The sequence below is a fragment of the Lactuca saligna genome, chromosome 9 (genome assembly GCF_052625555.1).
Source record: "Lactuca saligna cultivar CGN05327 chromosome 9, ASM5262555v1, whole genome shotgun sequence".
Lineage (NCBI taxonomy): Eukaryota > Viridiplantae > Streptophyta > Magnoliopsida > Asterales > Asteraceae > Lactuca > Lactuca saligna.
Window position 1 is genome coordinate 142,546,063 of NC_136425.1, and position 26,736 is coordinate 142,572,798.

The 26,736-nt window shown below is 36.1% G+C and overlaps 1 protein-coding gene across 1 annotated transcript; it reads left to right on the top strand.

Annotated features, from left to right (window-relative positions):
* Nucleotides 1-12,168: 12,168 nt before the first annotated feature.
* Nucleotides 12,169-13,143, top strand: LOC145016767 (uncharacterized). Its single transcript, XM_078974985.1, has one exon. It carries the CDS (start codon nt 12,169-12,171, stop codon nt 13,141-13,143), a length of 975 nt encoding a protein of 324 aa, XP_078831111.1.
* Nucleotides 13,144-26,736: the final 13,593 nt, after the last annotated feature.

The window sequence follows — 26,736 nt, forward strand, 5'->3', positions numbered from 1 at the left end:
ATAGACTAAATGAGAGAAATAACACTTGGAGATTATTAATATATTATAAGTTCTAATATATTAATAATATTATTTGATTAGTTTGATCAAGAATTAATTTAGAATTAATTATGTGATCAAAAGATAACTAATTAAATATATGGGTTGATTATGTAAATCATCCATATCTTGTATAGTGGGTTAAAAGGCTCCATGGACTATCAAGTTGGGTTCCACCCATAGGATGCTCCATGGATGCTCCATGGGAGTTACAAACCCATGGGTCATGGAAATGAAGAGTCATGACACATTAGGGTGTAACCCTAGATGTGTCAACACTATATAAGAAACATGTTCTCTACCTAAAATCGGCTACACTAAGAAACAAGAGGGCTTGGCCGATTTTGAGAAGTGTGTGTTCTCTCATAAGTTCTTCCAAGAGCATTTGGTGTTGTGTGAAGCATTTGAGGCATCACACTTGGGGTGCTAGGCTCACAAGGTTTCAAGGAACACAAACAACAACAAGGTAAGTTATTCTATCTATACTTTAAGTTAAAATTGTTCCCCATGTATGCTAGATAGGAATATAACCTTGGAATTCAACTTTGCATGATAATTAGACAAACATAGATCCAAGGTTATTAGGGTTGCATGTACACATAGGAAGTGTTAGAATGCTCAAAACCCATCAAAAATGACCAGTCTGACCGCACCTGAAGTAGCCAGACTCACCACCACTACTACTCTTGCATGCGCCCCTGTGCGCCCTGCCACACTTTCTGCATCGATTGCGGTCCTGATAGTTCCTCGATCTCGAATCCGATCCCTTAGGCCTTTTGCCCGAACTCGCGGCTACCTGAACCTCATCCGGCTTCCTTTTCCGGATCTGCTCCAAATCAATTTCCCTCTCCCTGGCCCGAGAAATCACATCTTCCAGCGTCTTACAACCGGACCTGCTCACGAACTCCCTGATGTCATCCCTCAGCATCTCGTGATATCGGGTCTTCTTCATCTCCTCATCCGCGACATACTGTGGAACAAGAATGGCCCTCTCCCTGAACTTGGCGGTGATCTCCGCCACAGTCTCAGTGGTCTGCATCAAATCCTGAAACTCCCGGGCCAACTGCTGCACCTCAATAATCGGCGAAAACTCCGCCCTGAACCTAGCTGAGAAATCACTCCAAGACATCGCGTCTAATGCAACATCATCACCCAAAGCATGACCAATCTCTTCCCACCAATCCCTCGCTCTGTCCTTCAGAATACAGGAAGCAAGTCTGACCTTGTCCTCCTTGGGACACCGGCTCGTACGGAATGCGTTGGCAACATCAGCCAACCATCTGCTGCTAGCGATGGGGTCCCTAGCCCCATGATAATCTGGTGCCCCGCAAGCCCTAAACTCTCGAAATGTCAAGGTACACGCTCCCAACAAAGCCATTATCTCAGTACGGAAGGCTCCCAGCCTCTCATCCAAAATCTCCAATATACCCTCCTTGACCGTGCCAAAGATCACAGGAGTTTGAGCTAGAATACTGCGCATAACCTCGGCTGATATCAACTCTCTCATCCGCTCCTCGAGCTGCTCGGCCCCCGAACCCGAGCCCAATCCCTCTCTGGCGCCTGATCCGCCCGCTGGTCCCTCTCGTAATGTCACCATACTGAAACATATAACATAACCATCATCAGAATACTCCTCACTGCTGCAAGACCAAACATACTCACTACCAGGTTCCCGGTCTTGTCTCGGCCTTTCCCGAATCGAGTACGGATCCTCTGCTTTCAGTAGTACGGGCCCATACTACCTTCCACATCTATCCGTACTTTCCTCAAGAACTGCTTTGACTCCACCAGGTCCCTTTTCTACTACCACTGCTCCCAGCACTACCTCATCCTAGGCTTACCCTAGGGAAACCTTTGACTCAACTCAAACCAGCCCTCAACTGCTGATGGTCTCCTTGTGATGCCAATTAGCCATCACCTGGATACCATCACATGTGACGAGGCTCAGATAATCCTTCAAGTAGAGGACTCGTTCCTACAACGGTTGGACTCAAACAAGAGCTGCGCAATAGGACCAAACCCAACACTCTGAGATTATTCAACCCTGACCACATGTGACGTACCGTATCCACCTAATGGCTAACTCCCATCACTCAGAATCCCATAATGCACAAAGCAAGCAGCATTCCGACAAAGGGAAAATCTAACCATAACATACTCAAGCAATCATATCCACACAGCAAGAATCTGAACTAGCATGCAACACAACTCATAAACTCAGGCATAACCTAAACAGGCTATCCTGCTACTATCTATTCAGCACTATCATGCAGATCAAAAGCACATATAATAGGCACATAAGACATCATCCCTAGATCCTCAGTCCTAATCTAGCATGCTGTTCTATTAACTGGTAATCAAAACATAAACTTGTATGGGTATTTTGGGGTACTTACTTGAGCTCGGTTGATTGCATGCACCACACCTCTTTTCTCTTTTCAAAGTTCTTTTGTTTTTGAATTCTTTTTACTTTTCTAAAACCGTTTTCTTTCTCAAAACTCTCTTTTAACAAAACTGTCTTTTCGTTTTGAAAACTCCCATACCAATTCCCTAGTTTGAGTTCAGACACACCCGAGGGCATGTCCGAATCCCTCAAACCAAGGCTCTGATACCAACTTGTAATGACCCAACATTTAAGACCAAAAAATTCTTTTAATAAAACATTACTTAAAACAAAGTCATCATTCCAAAACATAATATGAGTATAAGTTTTCAAAACACATGTTCATTATCTGAGTAAACATTCCCAGGTTATCTAATCTATGGTGTGTGCCATGCGATCACCCCGAGCTCTTCCCTCCGCTACCGGAAGTACCTGAAACCAAAACTGAAAACCGTAAGCACGAAGCTTAGTGAGTTCCCCACACTACCACATACCATGCATAACCACATACTGCACATATTGGGCCATGCCCGCTATCTTGGGTCTCGCCCCCTACCTCGGGCCTCACCCGCTACAACGGCCCCGCCACTCCAGGCCCCGCCTAGCTTCGAGCCCCGCTCGGATACAAATCTGTTTTACTTAGGCCTCGCCTGTCACAGGGCCTCGCTCGCCAACAAATAATAACACATAAACATATCACAACACATAACTAAACACATGCAACTGGTTTTTTCCTAAGGCCTTGCCTATCCTAGGCCTCGCCCTTGTCCTGCTACTGATGAGTCATGGAGCCCTGTCCATGCTCCTAATGGTAGTGAGATACGGGCCCAACCCAGTCTCACTCCTGTTCTAGTTTGGGCCTCGCCCCTATTCAACTACTAATGAGATATGGAACCCCATCCACACTCTGCTATTGGTGAGATACGGGACCTCGCCCACACTCACCTCCCTACTAGGCACATACATGTATCACACAGACAACAAGTATAATCTATCATATAAACAAATCCTTGGGCACCCGCTCGCTATTACTGGACCTTGTCCGAAGTATCATACTAGCATACTGTGCCTAGGGCTAACCCCCGGGTCTTCTACTTGTAACTACATGGGTCGGTATTATGGCCTTAGACCCATTCACACAAAGGGAAACTCACCTGCACTGGCTGAACTTGCTGATGATCTCACTAGCTGTTGCCTGACAACTCACTGAACTCCTGCTCCCCTTGCTCCCCGAACTACCAATATCAAAGCAATATTGAGTTTAACTGACCCCCGAAAGACAACCAAGTCAACCCTGGTCAAAGTCAACCTTCCAGGTCAACCCTACTCGCCGAGTCACCCTACTGACTCGCCAAGTTCAAAATGTTCAGATTCCTTCCATTCACGTCTCGACTCGCCGAGTCAGTCCATGACTCGCCGAGTCTACCGATTTCTGAATCCTGACCTGTCCAACTCACTGAGTCTCCACCCGACTCACTGATTCGAGTCTCGACTCGAAGGGTTTGGGGTTTCGCAGCCTGACTCGCCGAGTCCAAGAATAGACTCGCCGAGCTCAAGGCAATCTTCATCTGACTCGACGAGTTGTTCATCCCACTCGTCGAGTTACTCCACACCTTCATGCTACTCGCCAAGTCCACTCAAAGGATTCGTCGAGTTCATTCAAATTCCTTTACATGCAGAGGGCTTTTGAGTCATGCATGGACTCCAAAATGTAGATCTACCCTCCCCAAGCCTATTCCTCACGTAAAGTTGCAAACTTTACGTGTAGAGGAGGAGATCTAGGCAAAATACACCATGAACTAAGGTTTAAGGCAAAGAGGCTCCATGATCCACTCAAGAGCTGATACTTTGTGCTTCTCAAGACCATCATATGCTTAGATCTGAAGTAGCAATTTCAGATCTGGCTTCTAACTTGAAAGAATAACATCATGGCTAAAAACCCCACAACAACACATAGGTCTAGGTGCAAAGAAGGGTCCAAGAACTAGTTTATTACCTCCAAATGCTCAGAATGAACTCACAATCCCAGATCTATAGCCCTTTCTTGCTCCTCCAAGTTCCTCCTTCCTTCTTCAAGCTTCAATGCACCTTCCAAGGCAAAAGATGGCTCACTCAATGGATGTGACGGCTAGGGTTTGATGTCCTGGGTGAAAGAGGCAGTAAAGGAACCTTAGGGGAGTGAATGAGGCGTTTAAATAGGCTCCAAGTCCTGATTTTAGGGTTTTCCTCGTTCAGACCAGACTCGCCGAGTCACCTTGGCCGACTTGCCGAGTCGGTCACTTGCTCCTCGACCCAGATCCCGCTGGGACTCGCCGAGTCTCCCCTTAAAATTAGGGTTTTCTTTCTTTTCTTGGCTTTCCAAACTTTGGGTGTTACAGAGCTACTAAAAAACGAAACAGATGGGACCAAGTATCCATTCGCAATAGTCAAATGGCTGATTCAAAAATAAAAATAAAAAAATGAAGTAAGAACCAAGAAGTCAAAGAAGAAGCCAAAAAAGAAAGGGGAAACAGCTGAATAAAAAAAAATGTCTCGCTGAACTTTAGGAAATACAACCGGAAGTGGTAGAGGTTACGCAGTACAATCAAATCTTCAAATATCTACATTTTTGGTGACCCTTCACCGACGACATTAACGATATACCGATCCCAAAGGGACTAAAGGGCCCACGAATACAACCATTTGACGGGACAAGAGATCCCAACGATCATGTCTCTAACTTTCAATGGGAAATAAAAGTGATTCGAATGGATCTAAAGTTAGGGAGCTTATACTTCGTAGGAACATTGGATGGATCTACTTGATATTGGCTAGCAATCCTTCCACCCAGGAGTATAGGAAGATTCGAAGAGCTATGCCATAAGTTTTGTAACAGCTTCATCCAACAAAGGAGATTCCAACAACAGGTGCATGGAATATTCGCTTGTCGTTAACAGGAAGGTGAATCTAATAAAGCTTACTTCAAGCGATTCAACTAGATTAGTGTTATAAATATATACAACTACATACTACCTTTTAGTACACTATTGTTTACATTTATGGTCTTAGGGTTTAAGACTAAAATTCACATATAAGAAAATATTGGATTTTCTAGAAACATACATTATAATATTTACAAAGAAAAGATACAAAAGGATTTCATACATTTTTAGTATTGGATATAAGACTTACAACCTACTTTTATAGAAAATATCAGATTTTCTGGAAGTATACAAAACCATTTTAAGCAAAACAGTTACAAACCCTTTTCTTTCATAAATGCTTATGAACTCACCAACTTAATTGTTGATGCTTTTCAAAATCACTTGTATTCTCAGGGAACCAATAACCAGGTATCCAAATCTTTTGAGAACAGGAGTTGCAGAATCATGGATTTCTACATTTCAATTATTTGATGTTTACTTTTGAACAAACACATTGTGTAAAATCTATGTAAACTTGTACTCTCAATGCAAGGTTCAATCTTTATACCAGAAATGTGTCATAGATGAGGAATGGATTCTGGATCTATAAGCTCCTTCTTGTGTCTTCAAGCTTTTCCTTCTTCCAGTGGCTTCAACACACACCAAAAACACCCAAAATGGCTCACAAACTCTCTCAAATACCTTAGGGTTCCGAGATTTAGGGTTAGGATAGTGGAGGCTGGGAAATAAGGCCAACATGAAAGGTTTAAGGTGTTTAAATAGGGTGAAAAACCCTGAAATTAAGGTTTCATTTTACCCAGCCAACTCGTCAAGTTGATACCTCCCAACTCATCGAGTTGGACACTAAAACGCACGGTCCAAAACATCTCTACTCGACGAGTCTGGGGCCTCCAACTCGTCTAGTTTCTCTATAAAAATGAATCATTTATAAGTTAGATTCATACCAGGAACCAGACATTACAATTAGGGCCTTTAAAAAGGTGAGATTTAGGCCCATCTGGGTGTGAGTGATGTATTTGAAGTGATCCGGGTGTTTGGTTCGTGTTTTGGTGCCTAGGGGTATTTTAGTAAAGTTTCAGTTCAGGTTTTTGTGGGAATTTGATTTTTTTTCGGAAGGTCTTAAGGATGGTATGAGTTGATATAAGTGTATGCCTTCTCGTTACCTTTCCATGGATATAAGGATCGTCGGAAACGGGCTTATAACGAAGAAGTTATGGCCTTTAGAAGTTTGGTGGTTTTAAGGTTTAACCGAGTACGTGGGGGCGAACACAAATGTAGTACGATTGTATTACCTGATTACCTCTTTTGGGTGAAAGGAGCAAGAGTGGAAATTATTGTCATACTCATCTAGGCAGCTACTGATCGGTGGCAATGAAGGTGAAGTAGGGGATTGGTAGTGACACAGAGAAGCGTATGACAAAGAACTGAGTTTTCAATTTGGGGTTTATTGGTCTAATCTATAGCGATACTCGAAAATTCAGGGATTTTCGGCGAGGGTTTGTGCAAGATAGTTGTCGATATTAGGTGATAAGGAGTAGGCAGCAAAAAAAGTTTGCATTTGAAATTTGAAGGATTACTCCTTAATTTATATACTTAACGGATGTTATTTAAAGTAAGTTTTTAATCGAATTTTTATAGTATTTTCATTAAAGGTATGTACATCAGGCTTTATAATGTGTACCTCGTAGTTTACAAGATTAGATGAAAATGCTTTATAATATAGTTAAGATATGTGTGTATGTGTATGTGTATATGTATGTGAGTGTTTGTGTGTAAGGGTGGCGGTAACACATTTAAAGAAACTTGACGATGGGAGCAAGAAGATGGTCTCCTTGGGAGTTGAAAAAGGAACAAAAAGGAATTGACTACCCGATCCAGATATGGGCTCGATTCGTATGAGTATGTATGTGATGTTTGAAGAATGAAAAGAATGGGAGTGGAATCATGCTTTGAAGATCAAAAGTACTCCTGGAATAATATTTACATTTGATGTTTTACTAGATGCAAGTGAAGAACAAGAACAAATCTACCCATTCCAATAATATGAAAACTCATATGAATTGAATGATCCAAATGAAAGCATAATCCACACCGCTCAAAACAATCCAAGTACCTAAAGCACTCCTCAGTCTTCAAGTTCTAGCTCATCCGAAAGAGAAACACCACTAAGATATCGAAGTTTAACTTATATATATATATATATATATATATATATATATATATATATTATTAAACATATTGTTCATTTCTTGAAAATTAAGAGGTACAACATATATTACATGAGGTACAATAATATTAAACATGTAACAATTCATATATGTATTACATTACACAGGATACGTATTACACTACACTACACGCGAACCTTACCCTAATCTCCTAAACACAACCACCATCTCATCATCTCCACCAAAGATGCAGAGATCTCCACCAATGTCTCCCACTGAAGACCGAAGGTCCACGGCTACCGACCTCCCCCACCAAAGACGTCCCTCTCTCTCTCTCGCCTCTCTTTCTCTCGATCGCCATCAGAATGAAATAATTTCAAATTATCGATGACCTTGGACTCTCCAATGAGGTATCCAGCGTCGGTGTCTCCGCCCTTACCCAACACCTTTATCACTTCGAAATCACTTCCCAATTACTTACTACCTTCACTCTCACACCAACTTCCCCTTTTCCGATCATAATTCACTACCGATTGTTTCTGAAAAAAATCTCGAACAAAATCGATTTACATGGCCTTTGTTTCTCCAGAGAGTCGCTGACAGTGAACATTCGCAGGTTGGCGTTCGCAATACACCAATTTTGACTTTTTTCTAGTTGACTCGCAGGAACACCTGCTCAAATCATCTCGATTTCATTCTTTCCCAGGTAAGGTCTTTCACAGTATTTTAATTTTGACCTTTTGCTTGACTAGCAATCGCAAACATATGTTTATAGTACTCCGATTAACCTCAATCGTTCCAAACACATGCTTGAATCCGATTGCAAAAATATGTTACGATTCCAATTAGGTTCCATTCCGATTGCAAAAATATGTTACGATTTTGACTTCTAGGGTTGACCTGCAAATGACGAATAAGCATACAACCATTTCGATTCATTCATTCATTCCGAGCAGTGGGATCCAGATGGATTTAGCAATTCCATAATAGAATTGAGTCCTAATTGAATGATATTCTACTTGTCTATAAATGTTGTTAGTTTGTTCATCATAATGATAACTGGTAGTGGGAGGTAACATATGTTATTCGTCTACACACATCATCTTTAATTACTTTTTTTTTGTGGATAAAAATCATAAGTTTTTAAATAATATGCAATACTTTTACACTTTTTGATTGTCTAAATGGGTACCTTCTGCTTTGCCAACAGCCAAGAGTCCAGAAAATGAGGAAACTGGAGCCACATTTGTTGCTGGAAGAAGCAGGGTACTACTATCTTTTTTCTATTATAGGCTAATAGCATTATTATTTCTATTTAAAAGATTTAAAAAAATAAATTAAAAAAAAAAAACATCTTTGCAGCGTGTCGATACTGAATGAACGCTAACTGATGCACAAAGAGATGAATTTGAAGACATGCTTCGTGCCCTAACATTATAAAGAATTCAAAACAAAAAAGCAATGGGTTTTGCATTAGATAATGTTGACGTTGCTGGAGAGGTAAATATGGGTAAAACGGTCATTTTTTTTAAATAAAACTAATGTTTTAGTGTTACTGAATCAGTTGTATTGGTTGTGATAGTTGAAGTTTTGACTGAATCTTTGACTCTTAAAGAAACACCAATACCCACAATAGTAGTGCTCCTGTAAAGAATGCATCTGCTTACATAATGCATTCACTTGAAAGTGGTTTTCGTTTAAAAATTAATGACTGATTTGGTACTTGAAAGTAAGATAAAAAGATACAATGGTGAATGGTGAATAAAACTAATTAATTTATTACTTATAAAGATTTCAATTTTGGTGATTTTTTTTAGTAGCTGTGAAGGATAGAGATCACAAATTCTTGACAAGAGCTGTTGAAGAAGCTTACAAAGGAGTCGATTGTGGAGACGGATGCCCTTTCGGAGCAGTGGTTGTTCACAATGATGAAGTTGTTGTGGATTAAGCTTCAAAAGAAAACCAGAAGCATCAGCTAAATCTCTGTGGGACCACCTCTCTAAAGTTTTCAGGTATCTGCATTTGTTGTTGTTGTTTTTAGTCTTTATTGGTATGAGTTTGTTACGACCATCTGTTTACCATTTTGCACTTTGCACAATGTCAGGCCTTCAGAGAATGATTTGATAGATCATATGAGCTTCATTATAGATGTTGTAGACAGGGATGAAACATTGGCGAAATCCAAGGTTTGTCTTGTTTATGTTTTGTTTTCTTTCTAAGATATTTGATATCTTTTTGACGATTAATGATTTTGCTGAATCTGCCACATCAGCCTCAGTCAAAATGGGGTTGGGAGCCTCAGCTGGTGGCATCAACTATAGTGTCATGAGTGGCGTGAGTTGTCCAAGTGAAGTAAGAGCCATGTATGTTGGGGTCTGATTTGGTGGTAGTCCTAAACACCTATTGACTAGATTTGCCAACCAAATACATAAACAAAATTTGGTGATTATGGATTTTTTTTTTAATTTAAAAGTGAATAGTTGTTATGTATAAACAAACAGTGAACAGTGAACTTACTTCTGTATTTGGCTGCAGTAGCTAGATAATCCGTAATAACACCATCAACATTAGCTCCCACAACATACGAGTTTATTTCAACATATGGATCCGAAAAGAAGTCCCATGGTTGTGAAATAAACTCATTGTTCATAATCTGTACATAAACCGGGAGCTTAAAAGCTTGAAGTTTTGTCATGACATTAGTTTGATCAACAAGAAATCCACTATTGCGATGTTTCACTTTCATGTGAATGGTGATACAGTGTTTGTGAACGATAACTTCAAGAAATTCAATCCGCAAAATCAAAAAGCACGCACATGGGATGAGCAGAATGTGATGGCTAATACTGTTGTATTTTACTTCTTACTTCCTTTAATATATATATATATATATATATATATATATATATATATATATATATATTCATTGGTTTCTATCATTTTAATTTTTAATTTTTATATTCCAGGATATCTCGCAAAAATTGACAAATTCTTGACAAGGGAATTCTGGTCTGAGGTAATTCAATTTCAAAGTACAATAATGAATAAAAATATATTAAATCAAATATGCAATTTTAATGAAAATATGATAATGATATGATTAATTTTGGTATGAGTTTTGACAGTTAGTATTGATGGTATGATTTAAAGTATTTTTGATATGACTTGACAGTTAATATTTATGGTATGATTTAAAATACTTTTGGTATGATTTTTGACATTTAGTATCTATGGTATCATTAATAATATTTTTGGTATGACTTTTGACAGTTAGTAATATCACAAACAAGGAATCGGGAACTAGAAGATTACTTCATTGCATTGCATTACATGACAAACAAGTTATCCTTATTGATAAATACCAAAAAAATATTGTTATTAATGAGATACGAAAGTTTCAAGACGCACGTTATGTATCCCCTCCTGAGGCATTATGGCGAGTTTTTAGCTTTTCTCTTTCAAAAATCCACCCTTGTGTGATGGCCTTGCAAATACATCTCCCGAATCAACAGTTGGTTAGGTTCAAAGACGGTGACAGAATGGAAGACATTGTTGATAGGGAGAAAGGAAAAAAATTCAATGTTGATGACATTTTTCAAGAAGAATAAAGAAGATTCCAATGCGAGAAAATATTTGTATAAGGATTTTCCCGAGCATTTTACATGCAATTGGAGCAACCATTATTGGAGGACCATGGAACATAAATCAATGATTGGTTGACTTGTTTATGCTAATCCAGCTGAAGGAGAGAGATACTACCTACGCCTGCTTTTATGTCATATTACCGGGCCTACTTGCTTTGAAGATTTATAAACAGCCAATGGTGTATTACACCCTACATTTCAAAAAGCATCTCTTAAAAGAGGTTTAATAGAGACCGATGATAATTTATCACACTGTCTTGTAGAGGCTTCCTTATTTCAATTTCCCATCACACTTAGAAGGTTATTTGCGACGATGCTAATTTTTTGTGAACCAAGAAATGTTCGCAAGTTATGAGACAACCACTATGATTCTCTTTCTGAAGATTATAGGAAACAATATGGATGTGCCGAACGAGTGCAAAATATAGTCCTCATCGACATTAGAGTCCGTAGAATCTATGAGTAAAAAGCTTAGTGATTATGACTTTCCAAATGTCAATGCACACATCGATTTACAATCAAGAGGCTATCATGAGGTGCAAGAATAATACTTTATAAATGTGGGAAATGAATACTTACTTGCGCAAGACTCTCTCAATCCAGACCAGAAGTTTGCATATGATGAGATAATGAGGCATGTGGATGAAAATATTCCGGGTGTGTTCTTCATAGATGGTCCCGGTGGAATTGGAAATACATTTTTGTATAAAGCTTTGGTGGCCAATATTTGTGCCTGTGGTCATATTGCACTTGTAACTGCCACATCAGGTGTTGCAGCTAACAACATGTTAGGAGGGAGAACAGCTCATTCACGATTTGGAATTACTCTCAATCTTGATAATAACTCGATGTGCAAGATCACTAAACAAAGAGGGAAGGCTTAGCTACTTCGCGAAGAAAAGGTAATCATATGGGATGAAGCAGCAATAGCTAAGAAGCAGTCAGCAGAAATAGTTGATCGGACATTGCAAGACATCACAGATGAGAAGCTCCCTTTCGGTGAAAGGATAATGGTTATGGGAGGTGACTTTAGACAAGTGTTGTTGGTTGTGAGACGTGGCACTCGAGCACAAATTATGGACTCTAGTTTACGAATGTCACCTCTATGGGCTTCAGTTATAAGGTTTCAATTAAACATCAATATGAGAGCGGTAAATGACCCATGGTTTTCTGATTTTTTATTACGAGTCGGTGATGGAAAGGAGGAAACATTGGACGATTCCTTTATTCGTATACCTGATAACATGTCCATTACATACACTGATAAACCTAATTCAGTGGATACTCTGATTGATGCAATATTTCCTTCTTTGCAATCCAACGATGCCGATTCAAAATTTATCATTTCGAGGGCGATATTGTCAACTAAAAATGAAAGTGTTGATGGGATTAATAGTAAGTTCATCGAACGATTTTCTAGCGAGCAAAAAGTTAACTACAGGTTTGATGAAGCGGAAGATGACAAAAATAACTTATATCCGATGGAATATTTGAACTTGCTAAATGTTAGTGGTGTACCCCCTCATTATCTTCGGTTAAAATCTGGGTGCCCAATAATACTTTTGCGAAATATTGATCCTTCAAATGGGTTATGTAATGGCACCAGATTGATATGTCGAGCTTTCCAACAAAATGTCGTTGATGTAGAGATAGTTGTTGGCCAACATGCTGGAAAAAGAGTGTTTTTACCAAGAATTCCTTTATGTCCATCTGACGATTGGATGTTCCCATTCAAACTAAAGAGAAAGCAATTTACAATTCAGGTTAGTTTCTCTATGACAATCAATAAAGCTCAAGGTCAAACAATTCCAAATGTAGGTGTTTATCTGCCAGAATCGGTATTCTCACATGGCCAACTTTATGTGGCGTTGTCCAGAGGAATATCACGTGTCAATACCAAGATATTAGTAAAGCCGGAAATTTTTTTTGATAATGATGGAATCTACACATCAAACGTTGTGTACAAAGAAGTTTTATGTGATTAACAAGGTACAATCAACAACTTATTATTTTACAATTTCTTCTAATATGTATCTTAGATGCTCATTTGATGTTTAATGCAGGGCTAGCAGATGAAACAACATGATTGCAGATTGATGTAGTTTATATATTGGACATGTTATAAATATACAAAACTACATGATTGCAGATTGTTGTTGTTTATATATATTGTAAAATCAAGTATGAACTATTAGATGAAATTCCAAATGTAGACTCAACTTCTGTCGTATTGTATGACTATACACCTAGCAAGAAACTATCCGTTGAAATAAACTATTCGACACAAAATAGTCTACCAAATGACCGCAATGAATAGCTCATGTCTAAAGGAAACTAATCATCATTGATAAAACTATCTTTCGAAAGAAACTCATTGCCGTCTGACACTTAGCGCGGGTAAATGGCTAGAAGGGGTATAAATTTGAATAGAGTGTAAAAAACGACAATCAATCATGCAAATAACATTGATATACAAAAAATTTAATATAACAAAAATGTAATAAAAATAAATTAACAAAACACAATAAATTTAAAAAAAAAAAATCTTTACTGCTCTTATGTAAATTTAAACCCCTTATGTTTATTAATTTTAACTTTTATCGTTTTGAAATTCTTTAGTGCTCTCATGTAAATGTAAACCCTTTTTGTTTATTCATATTGGTCTTCCTTATATTTAACAAATATAATAAATTCTTACTAATTAAAATAGAAGGCTTTTACACATACAAATTTTGTTAACCTTGTATCTTGTAATGTAGGGCCTCCAAAGTCAAATTCAAAACCAACAATAAATGTTTCCCTTAATTCCTATCAACTATCATATCCAAACAACAAACCAAAATGCATATTGTCAAAATTTTCAATTTTGACATTGCAGTTTTAAACAAACACATTTCTTTTAAGAATGAACATAATTACTTTTATAATAAAAAGTAAATTAGTTTTAAGAGTATTAATTATGAATCTTCACAGTAAAAACTAAATTTCCTAAAACAATCTAAAAAATGCTATAATTTTCATATAAATGCTATAATTATGATGAAAATCAAATGTTATAGTCAACATTACCATCACAAGTGAATGTGATAATTGGAAAAATTAAAGTAAAGTGATATACATTAAAATAAATGGTGAATTCTTGAATAGAAAAATAAAATTAAAATTTTGTAATTGACATTAGAATGAAAATTAAATGCTATAATTAAAAAATAAGAAAACAAAATTCTATAATCAACAATAACATTAAAGTTGATTTCTATAACCGAGAAAAAATAAACTAAAATGCTATAATAAAATTAAAATTAAGTTTAACTTTATAATCAAATTAAATAAAATCAATATGAAATTTAAAACTCCATACAAAATTTTACTATAAAGTCGATGAAACAACAAATTGCTCGATGATATTCAACATTTTGTGGTTATCGATTAGGGTTAGCATCATGAACAAATATCTATTTTTACAATCGTAACAATTAAAAGTTTTTACTGGTAAGTCCAAAATCGTAACCAATAAGAGTGGTTCCAATTCCAGTTCATGTTTTTGAAACTGACACCCATCAAAATCGGTTCTTAGCAGTTAACATGATTACACTTAATAACATATTATGAAATTAAGTCTTTGTGTTGTGATAATTTCTTCATTTTACTAATTAATCTTTTCATAGTTTCTTTATTTTACTTATTAATGTTTTTGTAGTTTCTTAAAAAAGAATTTAAAAATCATACGTAAATGTCTTTTAATTTAAATATTCTACTTGTAGCATCGCTTTTAGTATTAGCTAATGTGATTTTTTAAAAGAAAAAAATAATTATAAATAATTAAATTTAAATTTTAATATTTATCTTTGTAGTTAATCATTCACCAGATAAATGTCACATGCCTAAGCAAGCATTTATCATGAAGGCAATAGGATTTTAACTTCTTCTTTTGAACAACAAACAAAAAAATCAACAACAATAATTGAAAATCATAAATCATAAATACCCAAAATTCTTTTAACATCTGAGCATCATAAACCCTTTCCGGCCCGTGTTTTCTTGGGCTACAAATTTTGAACATTATAAAAATAATTTGTTGAAATTGAAGGATAAAATGGTCATTTAGTTTTATTAAGAAGGTTTATTTGGTCTAGAAAAAAATTTATCCCTCATTAAACACGACCCCTTTTTTCATTACCTTGTCCATTCAAATCCTTCATAATTCCATTGCATCCGATCAAAGATTACCAAAAATTTCAATATGAAACTTCAAAAGTGTAATCATTAATTATAGATTTGAAAATAAAGATTTATTTGTAAAATTAGATGTTTTTTCAATAACGGATAAGTGAATAATTTATTTTCGACAAATGAATTATTTTATCGATTAACTTCTTTTCGGCAGACTATGAATAGTTTGCTTTCACTTATAAAGAAGATATAGGTAAAGTAAGATGTTAATTTGAGAAACAAACAAAAGGAGATTGATATATTTTGCGTTTACTCCTTCAGTGGGCTAAAGGGAAAAAATAGGATCCAACTAAATTTAGGAATTAGTAGATAATATAGTGGTAAATGCTAAATTGACAAATAAGAAACGAGTGTGGTTAGTGGTTATAAGGAAATTTTGTTAAAAAAAATATATGGATTTCATTAATAAAATACATTCGTTGAATTTGTAAATCGGTAAAAATATGGTGACTTTTATCTATACTACTATAATTAAAAATATTTACATGTAGAGTAAACCTAAAAATAATTAAATTTTATTCCATCGCAAAAGCATTTTCGAAATGATACAAAATCACTGTTAACTAACACTTCAAATTCTCATAAACAAGTATCACAAACGTTCGAAGGCTTCTATCCACTGACCCATCCACTATATATTTTGCATCAGGAACGAAATTTTATAGATTTTATCTTACCCGTATTTTTAACTTTATAGTAAAAATATATCAAAATAATATTAAAATAGAAAAAGAAATGAAATGTGTGGTATAAAAAAGAATGAAACATGTGCCAAATAGATAAGGGAATGTTTTAATACAATTCCATTTTGACCTCACATTCACTATTTGATAAACCTTGTTCCAATTATCATTATTAATGACCAAAATACCTTTCATATGTATTATGAGATAGATCCAAGAAGGTAGGGGCGATATGGTCAATTTTATGATTTCAAATCTAAGTTGTTAAGCTAAAAGACAAATAGTTTATAAGGACAAAAATGTTATAAGATTCTTTCAGAGACCATACCCGCAAGAATCAACAACGAATAGAACTAAATTGTAATTTAATCTAAATATTTTAAAAGGCTAGAAATTACTAGATTCTATTAGAGTATTCAAAGTATATATGGTATCACACACTTGATGTTTCATGGAAAATCTTCAAACTTGTTTACATACGATTTTCTGGTCTCGTAACTCCATGCAATTAAGATCATGGAATTGCCAAAAGCATATGCAAAAGCCAATGGTGTTTGCCTAATAAAAGATAATCCCACAGGTATAATGATTTTAACTAGACAATATGAGAAAACACCATATAGGGTGAGTAATGAATAATTATTATAAAATCTTTCTAGTAAAAACATTAAATTATATTTTAAAGATAATAAAAAGGGATGACATAAAAGGAAAAGTAGGCTATGTTACAACTACTTATTGAACTTGAAAATGAAGATATGAGATTGCAGATAACCAACATTTACAGTTGGAGATAGGTATTATGTAAACCTTTAAGTAAATTTGGTCTACCAAATCTACTGGTATCAAAAAAGCTTAGTCTTGAACCAACGTATGAACCAACCATAAACCTATAAAGATATTAAAAATAATTAAGAAAATAAAGAAATAAGTCAAACTGAGATCCCTTTTGACAACATATACATCTTACCCAACTAAGAACATGTATTGGGTGATGCAGGTGAAGGAAAATGAAAGACTTTTCCAATATCCATTATTATGAACCTCTACATAGAGGTAACTTCACAAAGCCTATCAAACTGAGCAATTCTTCTAATCTTGACTTTTTTTATATAAGTCGCCTCCAATCAAAGGACCAGTGAAAGCTGAATAAAAACAAACAGAATAATCAGTGAACTAATAGATTGAAATTTTTACAAAAAGCACATATAATGTCCATTTTTCACTATTATCTCTCTTTCTACTTCATTATATTTGAATTTTATGAACTTTATGAAAATCAACACAAAATTAGGGTATTGAAGTCTTTAATCGTTATTATGTATAAAAACTGCTAATCTAGTTTAAAATTAACAACACAATTGCTTATATAGAGATTTTAACATTGGTATGGCTAAAAAAAGAAGGATCACAAACTAATTTAAACAAATGGTAACTCGAAATTCGTGCCTTAATGAAAAACTCCAACAAGAAATTTAAAATCAATCTTCATTTTCAATTTTGCATAAGTTTGGGGAAAATATAGAATAGAACAGTTGCAGTCACTAAACATTGGTACAAATTGAAAAGATGAATCAAGGATGCACAACACTTTATCAGCTTCTTACCATGACGACTGTAAAGCACATAAAACTCCTTCAACAAATCAAAATTTACAAAGCTCGAGACTCTTAAAGTAGCTAATCATAATCACACTTTATAAAAGACATATACAAAATTACATATAAAACCATATCTACCAATTGATTACACATAGAAACACAATGATTTGAAAAGGAAAATAAAAAAGATTCGTAACTCAAGGCCACTGCTTCCAAAAACATCATCTAAAAGCCACCTAATTCTAATTAATTTTACCCAAATAAAGAATCACAAGCCTGCAGATATACCCACAAATCCATAAAACACATAGTCTACCATGAATTAAGAACCTTAATAAGAAGAATTCGCAAACCATAAATTCTCAAAGTGAATCAATCATCGTTAACATCCATACCTGGTTAAACCAATTGATGAGACCAGAATCTCAAGACGACAATATAACCGAACCACCGCCTACCTCATGCAATAGAGGAACATGGAGAAGAAATCGGAATTTGAGAAAGAAGGAGATAGGGTTGCGATAAAGTAGCGAGAATGAAGTAAAAATTATGACCTTGCAATTTGTTTGTTTTAACAGTGATTTGATGTCATCGAGACCAAACTTCTTCAATTTTCTTAGACTTGCAGCAATAAATCAAATCAAATTATATGCAATAGAACACAAACCACGAACTTCCAATCCAAGTTTTCGAGAGAGAAAGGAAGAAAATAAGGGTGCATTTAGTTGCGGAAAAAATGAGCCGTTTTCCGGAAAAATTTTCCAAGAAAAATGAGAATTTTGAAAACGCGTTTAGTTTGTCTATTTTTCTAAATTTTTCACCGAAAATGAAAATTTTCCGTTTTCTAAAATTACAAAGAAGTTGGAAATTTTTGGAAAACTAATAATTATTGTTTTTCATATTTTTCTAATTCCAAAATTTTTCTAAAATATAAACACACACCCACTCCACCTCTACTTACCCCTACCTTAACACCCCCCCCCCCACCCGCACACACACACACCAACCCACAAACACACACACACACACCTGCACACACACACACACACCCACCCACAAACACACACACATACACATACATACCCACCCACACACACCCACAAACACCCACACAGACATACATACCCACGAATGCACCCAAACACACTCACACACATACCCACCCACAAACACACACCCACACACACACAAACCCACCCCACCCACACCCGCACCCTCACAGACACACACACACACAAACCTACACCTACCCCCACAAACACACACATACACACACACAAGCACACACTCGCACCCCCACCCACCCAACACCACCACGACAATCACCGACTTACCATCACCACCACTAACCCATCACTAGCACCACCACCATCGTTGCCGCCGCCATCACCACCACTGACACAATTGCCGCCGCCACCACCATCATCTGTCATCACCACCACCGTCGTCGACCTGCTACCGTCACCGCCCCCACTCATACCCTACCACCGCTACCGTTTTCTAAAAATGAAAACCGATAGAAAAATACACATCTAAACACGTTTTCTAATTTTCTAAAACTGAAAATGAAAAATGAATATGTTTAACTAAACGCGTTTTCTAAATTTTTCAATGAAAAATGAAAACGAAAAACAAAAATCGAAAAGGGAAAACAAAAAACGGAAAATGAAAATTGTTTTTCCGTAACTAAACGCAACTTAAGTATGTGATTTTTTTCGATTCCGTCCCTGGTTTTGCAGGACCATGGTTATGAAAAATTAAGAAGATATATTGGGATTAAGTTTCACCACCAGAGAAAACTTAAAAGCATAAAGAAATGAGTTAATATGTTAAACTGATAATTAAATTGGGCAACTTTTTTATGGAGATGATAGTTAGTCAATAAAATTGTTGCAAATTTAATGGAATTGATTATGAATATCATTGACTAATTTAAAGTTTAAAATGGTAGTTTATTAATTACAATTGAAGGTGAATAAGCGGGAAAATAAGTCCTGGAGGGGCTGAGCAAATGCCATATGGTCAAAATGGTTTTATTTATTAGATTAGGGGATATATATATATATATATATATATATATATATATATATATATATATATATATATATATATATATATATATATATATATATATATATGGCAAGTTGTTGTTTTTTGCAGTATGATGAAGAACCTTCAAACTTTATAAGTGCAAGTGAAAGTGAAGATTCGATGAATGCAATGAAGATCGTGCTATGTGCAATTGAAAGAAACAAAACCTAGAGTCTAGTCGAGTTATCAAAAGGAAGAAAACACATAGGCCTCAAATGGGTTTACAAAATAAAGTGAGATCCGGACGGGAAATTTTTGAAGTAGAAAGCAAGGTTGGTTGCAAAAGGATACGTAGAAAAATAAGGAATAGATTTCAATGAAGTATTCGTACCTGTAGCGCGGATAGAAACCATTCATATTATTCTGGCACTTGCAGCCACAAACGAGTGGATTATACATCATCTCGATGTAAAATCAACATTTTTATATGGGTATTTTGGAAGAAGCTTATGTTACACAACCGGAACGCTTCATAATGAAAGACAAGCCAAAACAAGTGAACAAGTTGGCAAAAGCTTTGTACGGGTTACACCAAGCTCTATAAGCATGGATTTCTCTCCTGGATAAGTATCTAAAAGGAATTGGTTTGGAAAGAATTTCGTTAGGATCGCTACTAGCCCACCCACGCTCAACATAGAAGAACAATGTGTTCCCATTTTCTAAAACCAATTAGTGATAGATGGGATTACCCATTGTCATATATACTAGCATACAGTTTCTCTATTTACCAATGTGGAATTGGGTTTGCATCCCAACAATCCTCCCCTCAAATGTAAGTTCTGCCCTTGGCCTCCTCTTCAATGACTGTTCATCAGATCTAATCCTTTTTCTTATCGCTGATACTCTTGAGACACACTCACCTGAAATAGGGCCATTGTCACACCCCCAAACCAAGGATGGCGGAAACGTTTGGGGATGGAGGACTTCATGTATAGTATCATAACCACAAATTCAATAGTAATTTAAGCAAATACAACCAACATATATATAATTGAAAAAGTTACATCACTTGTATGAATTACATGTTTCAAAATCAATTACAATATGTTGACAAAATATGAAAGTTTGACACCTTAACGTCCCATCCTCAGAAGCACTTGGTTGCTTGTTTAACGATTTCCTGAGAATACAAGTTGTTTGAAAAAGTGTCAACACAAAGGTTGGTGAGTTCATATGTTTTTGCTATAAAACCTAATAGAAGTCTTTCTCTTGTAAATGTCGCGTTTGCTTCAGAAAAATCCGATATTTTCCTTAAAATCTGTGTAATGTAGCCTTATAACCAAAGGCCAAAATGTATAAGTAACCTTTCTTACTTAGTGGAAATGCTATGAGTTTAAATTGATATATAAAGTGAATTTAAACCGACATAAAACCTATTTAGGTTTTATAATAATCCCGTAAACTTTATGTATTGTTATCTCCCTATGTGAGTCGCTATAATCATATTATGACTGAATGAACCTGCCACGACGTTTCTCAGGCGTCGCGAAACTGAAATGACATTTGTCACCCATAGACCTGCAGGTCCCACTGTAGCTAGCAGAAAGGTGTGGGGTGTCAAACCCAATATAGATCTATATACAAGTATCACGTTCTCCCTCCAGGAGACTCTGATTATAACTACCAGGAATTATATTCCGCACTCGGACGTACGGAAAGAGATTGTCTCACAATTTAGGTTAACAAGTTTATGTGTAATGTGTGTGAGTGTAAAACTTTTCTGTATGAATGTACCCTTTTTGTACGAGTGTGTTATGTAATGTATCATAAACTATACCTATTATAGTTTATCTAAAACATTGGTAATATGTAAGAACTCTTAATGGAAATGCATTAGTGTTATGAATCCATTAAACTATGCTTTTTATAGTTTAATATACGTGTTCTAAATGAATGAATAATCTTATCATGAATGACTTAGTTTCAGTTTATGATGATGAACTAACAAGGAAACACATTCAATAATTAGAACTTATGATTATGCACTTTGCTCAACATAATACAAAGTGTTATGATATTTATATGTTGTTAACTAACTTTAACCTTTCTGCATTGTTTTGGAAAAATTATAGAAAAATCATACGAAGTCGAAAACTAGATCCGTAAATTCTAAGAGTTCCCAAAATGTGTCTAGTTTACTAATAATTTTTATCATTATTTTTGGAAGCCTTTAACTTGTATTAAAATGCTCATATTCACAGACTGGTCCGGATTTGTGTTTGAAAAGACAGGTTGTTTTGTAAAAATCACCATAAATTGTAGAAAAATCGTGTGGAGATGTGCAAGTAGTCATTTTAAAGCTACGAAGTGGAACTACTTGCACCTAAAACAGTTTTGAAAACTAAAATGTTTAAGTTGTCCAAAACAGTCCGTGAATGGAGTTGAACTTTTCTGGTGAAGGCTGTTAGAAGAGTTTACTTATGTTTTTGGTGTTTTAACTTGTATTCCCCCCTTAAAAACTTGAGAAAACCTTAAAATGTAGGGGTATGAAGTCACCTTAAGTGATTTCAGTAGATGATTGTTGAAGAATGGAAGTGTTTAACTCAAGAACACTTGGAGATGCCTTGAAGATTTTCGAGAATCTAACATCATAGTTATGGAGTTTGTGTAAGCAATCAATGATTTGAGTAGAATGAAGTGCAATAATCACAAGGAGGATTAATTATACTTACCAAGAGTGGAAGAACACTTGATAATCAGCCTTGAATCTCGAATTTGGTAGAGAAAGTTTGAGAGAAAAGTGGAGTTCGATCATTGGTGAAATGAGGGCAAATGAGAGAAGTGAGGAGAGAGGATGAATGTCCAGCTCTCAAAAACGTGGGAAACGATTTTAATTGAGTGGAAAGGACATTGATGTGACCTAGGTAAGGTGGGGAGGTGTGACTGGTCATAGAGTGGGTGTGGAAGTGGTTGCTTGCGTCATAAGGTAAAGCAAAGTCAACACTCCACCTCTTTGTACTTTACCCACTAGCTTTTATTATTTAAATAAGGATTTTCATGAGAATATGATTCAATTATGAATATTTAGTGTCTTTTATATAAAAATATAATTTCTGGAGAAAATCCCGCGTTAAAATCACGAAAAACGGGCTCAAAATGCTAAAAATATCAAAAATGGGTGAAAAGCGTCAAAAATCCGAATTTCTGGCCGGAGGTTCGGTCCTCTGGTGTTGGAACCGAGAGAAGGAAAGAAGACCGAGAGAGGGCAAGGAACCAAGAGGAGAAGAGAGAGGACCGAGAGGAGAAGGGAAAGACCGAGAGTGCAGAAAGAACCGAGAGGCGGGGAGAAGACCGAGAGGCGGAAGGAGCAGAGACTGAGAGGCGGAAGGAGCAGAGACCGAGAGGAGGAGAGATCGAGAGTGGGGTTCGGCCCGAGAGACTTCGCCCTTCCCTGTTTCGGTTCGAGAGGCTTCCGGTCTCGGTTTCGGCTATCAGCTGGGGTCTCGGCTACATAAGGTTTCGGTTCCTTAGGCTTCGGCTCCTTAAGGTTTCGGTTCCTGGGAGGAGTTTCGGCTCTTCAAGTCCGTTTTTCTAGCTTTTACCCCGTTTTAAGCCGTTTTTGACCCGGTTAAGGGTCGGAATGACCCGAATGACTCCAAAAAGTTACGGAAACTTTTGAGAGAGATTTGGGAGAGATTTCACATTCTTGGAGAGATTTCTCATACAAAGAAAGATTTGAGAGAGATTTCACATTCTTGGAGAGATTTCTCATACAAAGAGAGATTTGGGAGAGATTTCACATTCTTGGAGAGATTTCTCATACAAAGAGAGATTTAGGAGAGATTTCACATTCTTGGAGAGATTTCTCATACAAAGAGAGATTTGAGAGAGATTCTAAATAGAGAGAGATAGAGTGAAAACGATTGAGAGAGGTTTCGTGTGTGGTATTTGTGAGTGCCCAGCTTCGCAATGCAAGGTCTGTAAACCCTGTTAAGCCTTTTTTAAGGATCTTACACACTCCCGATGAGTATGCAACATTGTTTTATCGGTTTGGCTCGCCACGTACCACAATTTTAGGTTAAGGAGATCTAGATGTTCGCACTTTTTGATTTATGATCTCTTATTAGAATAGAGAGTTGTTTAGCAATAAGGCTAAGGAAAATTAAACTCACGAATTTTTCCAAGTGAGGTTTTCTCATTAAAATAGTGAGTTATACAGTATGTACATAACACAAACCCTAACGTACCAGGTTTAATTGAGTTGACCGGTTTGACTTGATGACTTCGTTCTACCTAGACTTGACCCGAAATTGACTATTGTCACAGCCATCAGGAAGACTTTCGATACAAGGATTCAGGATCAACTGCACTGGACTAGAAATTAATGGGGATTATGCCACCTACACCGACCACATCATCTAGGTTATAAGCGTAGCTCTGATACCATTTGCTAGGATCGCTACTAGCTTAACCATGCTCAACATAACAGAACAATAAGATTACATTTTCTAAAACCAATTAATGATATATGACATTACCCATTGGCTTATATACTAGCATATAGTTTCTCTTTATACTGATGTGGGATTGAGTTTGCATCCCAACAATGTCCACTAGAGTATTCTGTCTACACATGGAAAAATGATGGAAAGGTGTTAATAGTCAATGTCTATGTAGAAGATCTCATTATCACCAGGGCTCACAATAATGAAGTAAAAAGTTTTTAAACAACAAATGAGTAAGGAGTTTGAAATAAGTGACCTTGGGAAGTTATCCTATTATTTATGCATCTAAGTGCACCAACACAATGAAGGTCTTACATTGAAACAATCGACCTATGCAATAACAATACTCAAGAAAGCTTGAATGTTCGATTGCAATCCATGTAAGTATCCCATGGAACCAAAGTTATAGTTAACTAAAGATGAAGAAGGTGAACCTAGAGATCCTACCTCATACGAAGCATTGTAAGAGGCCATCGGTACCTAACAAACACTCGACCGGATATAGCTCATTCAATAGGAATCATGAGCCGATTCATGGAGAGGCCAACTAAGTAACATCAACAAGATGTAAAACATATACTAAGGTATATCAAAGGAATTACTGATTATGGCTTAAAGTACAAGAAGAATGTAATGGAAAATGTTGTAACCAGGTACACCGACAGTCATTTAGCAAAAGATCACAACAACATACGAAGTACTACTTAAATGACATTCTACCTAAATGAGAACCGTGTCTCTTGGAATTTACAAAAACAGAAGTGTGTTATATTATCTTCATGTGAAGTAGAGTTCATAGCAGCAACAAGTGCAACGTGTCAAGGGATATGGATCCATCGATTATTGGGGATGATAACAAAGAACAAAGCAAGCCCAAATGTACTATAGGTGGACAACAAATCAACTTTGGATTTTATGAAAAATCCAGTGTTCCATGGAATGAGTAAGCACATTGACATTCGTCTTCATTTTATTCATGAGTGTGTTGAAAGAGGCAATGTAGTTGTAAGACATGTTGGCACAAATGAACAAAGAGGTGATATCTTGACAAAGTCAGTGGGAAGAGTCAAATTTGAAAGCATGAGAAAGTTGCTTGGAGTTGAAAAGATAAAAGTTTCTGAGAATTACAAAGGAAAATGCAGGTGCAATTCAAATGTATAGAAAGTACATGGTATAAGGAAGGTTTGTAGATAAGTCTAATTAGGAAGTTTTACTTGGTCAACAAGTCTAGGAATATAAGTATTAGGTCACGGTTACGTTTTTGTTTTTCCAATAAATAGTTGTATTTGTTTTTTTTTTTTTTATCAGTTTAAGAATAAAGCATTAAATTTTCTTTTCTTTGTTTTTATTTGTTCCTAGTTTGTGTATCTTTTTCTTCCTATTACTTTGTTGCTATCTTCCTGTTCATACTAACATGTTAAAAGAAACTATACCAACAACACTCATAATATAGTGGTTAGTGGTGAGTATTGCAGATGGTCTAACGTCACACATATGATTTCTCAATTTATTTTCATTGCTAGTTGTTCCCTTATTGATTTATTTTGTGGTAGTATTCAATTGATTTGCTTTAAAATCGTGGCTTTCTCTTTTGTCCGAAAATAAAATAAAATAAAAATAAAAAGTCAATTTTCTAACATTACATGCAGGGCCGGCCCGTGGGCATGGGCAAGCTGGGCGACCGCCCCGGGCCCCCAAATGCTACATGGCCCTAATTTTTAACTTGTTATTTTGGTTATATATTAACAGCCCATTATTTTTTAGCCTATTAGACTATTTCAAACCCCAATACTCTGATCAGGAACTAATCCAAAAGATGGAGCGTGGGAGAGAACGAGACTTACCTGACACAAGTCCTAATTCCAAGGCGTCGTAACTCTTCAACAGTCAGATTTCTATAGAAAATCCAAACATTGCCATGGAAAATCCAAACGACGTCTTCTCCAATAACAAGAGTTAAAGATCATTCTTCTATTTCTTATTCAAGATTTCAAGTTAATCGTTTTCTTTCATTCTTTTCTGATTTTCTGAATTCGTCCACAACAACCGTTAGTGAATCGAATGTTATTTTAGAATTGAAAGACTGATTGTGTCTCGTTCTTTTCACGATTTCAGAAAAATAGGAAACTCTATTGTTTTCCTTCTTGTTGTCGATTTCCTTTTTCTGATATAGCACCAATGGGAAGTTAATAAGGTTATTTGATTTATTTTAGGAATCTGGCCTAGAGGTTTTAATCGAGAGTTCTAGTCACTGCCTTAAATTGGATTTCTTTCTTAATTTCTAGAAATTTGAAGGTTCGGTTTTCAGAATCGACTGTTAGAGGTGAAATTGATTTCTGCTAATATGACTATGAATCTCTGTATATTCTATCGCTCTTGAAATTTCTTATTATTTTTTGAAATTCTATTTTTATGAGGCTGTTCAAGTTAGAGACATAATCAAATGTTAATATTTTTGAATTAGAGACAGTTCTTGAACTTTATTGCTTAATTTCGATTTGTAATGTTAATATTCTTATTTTTGA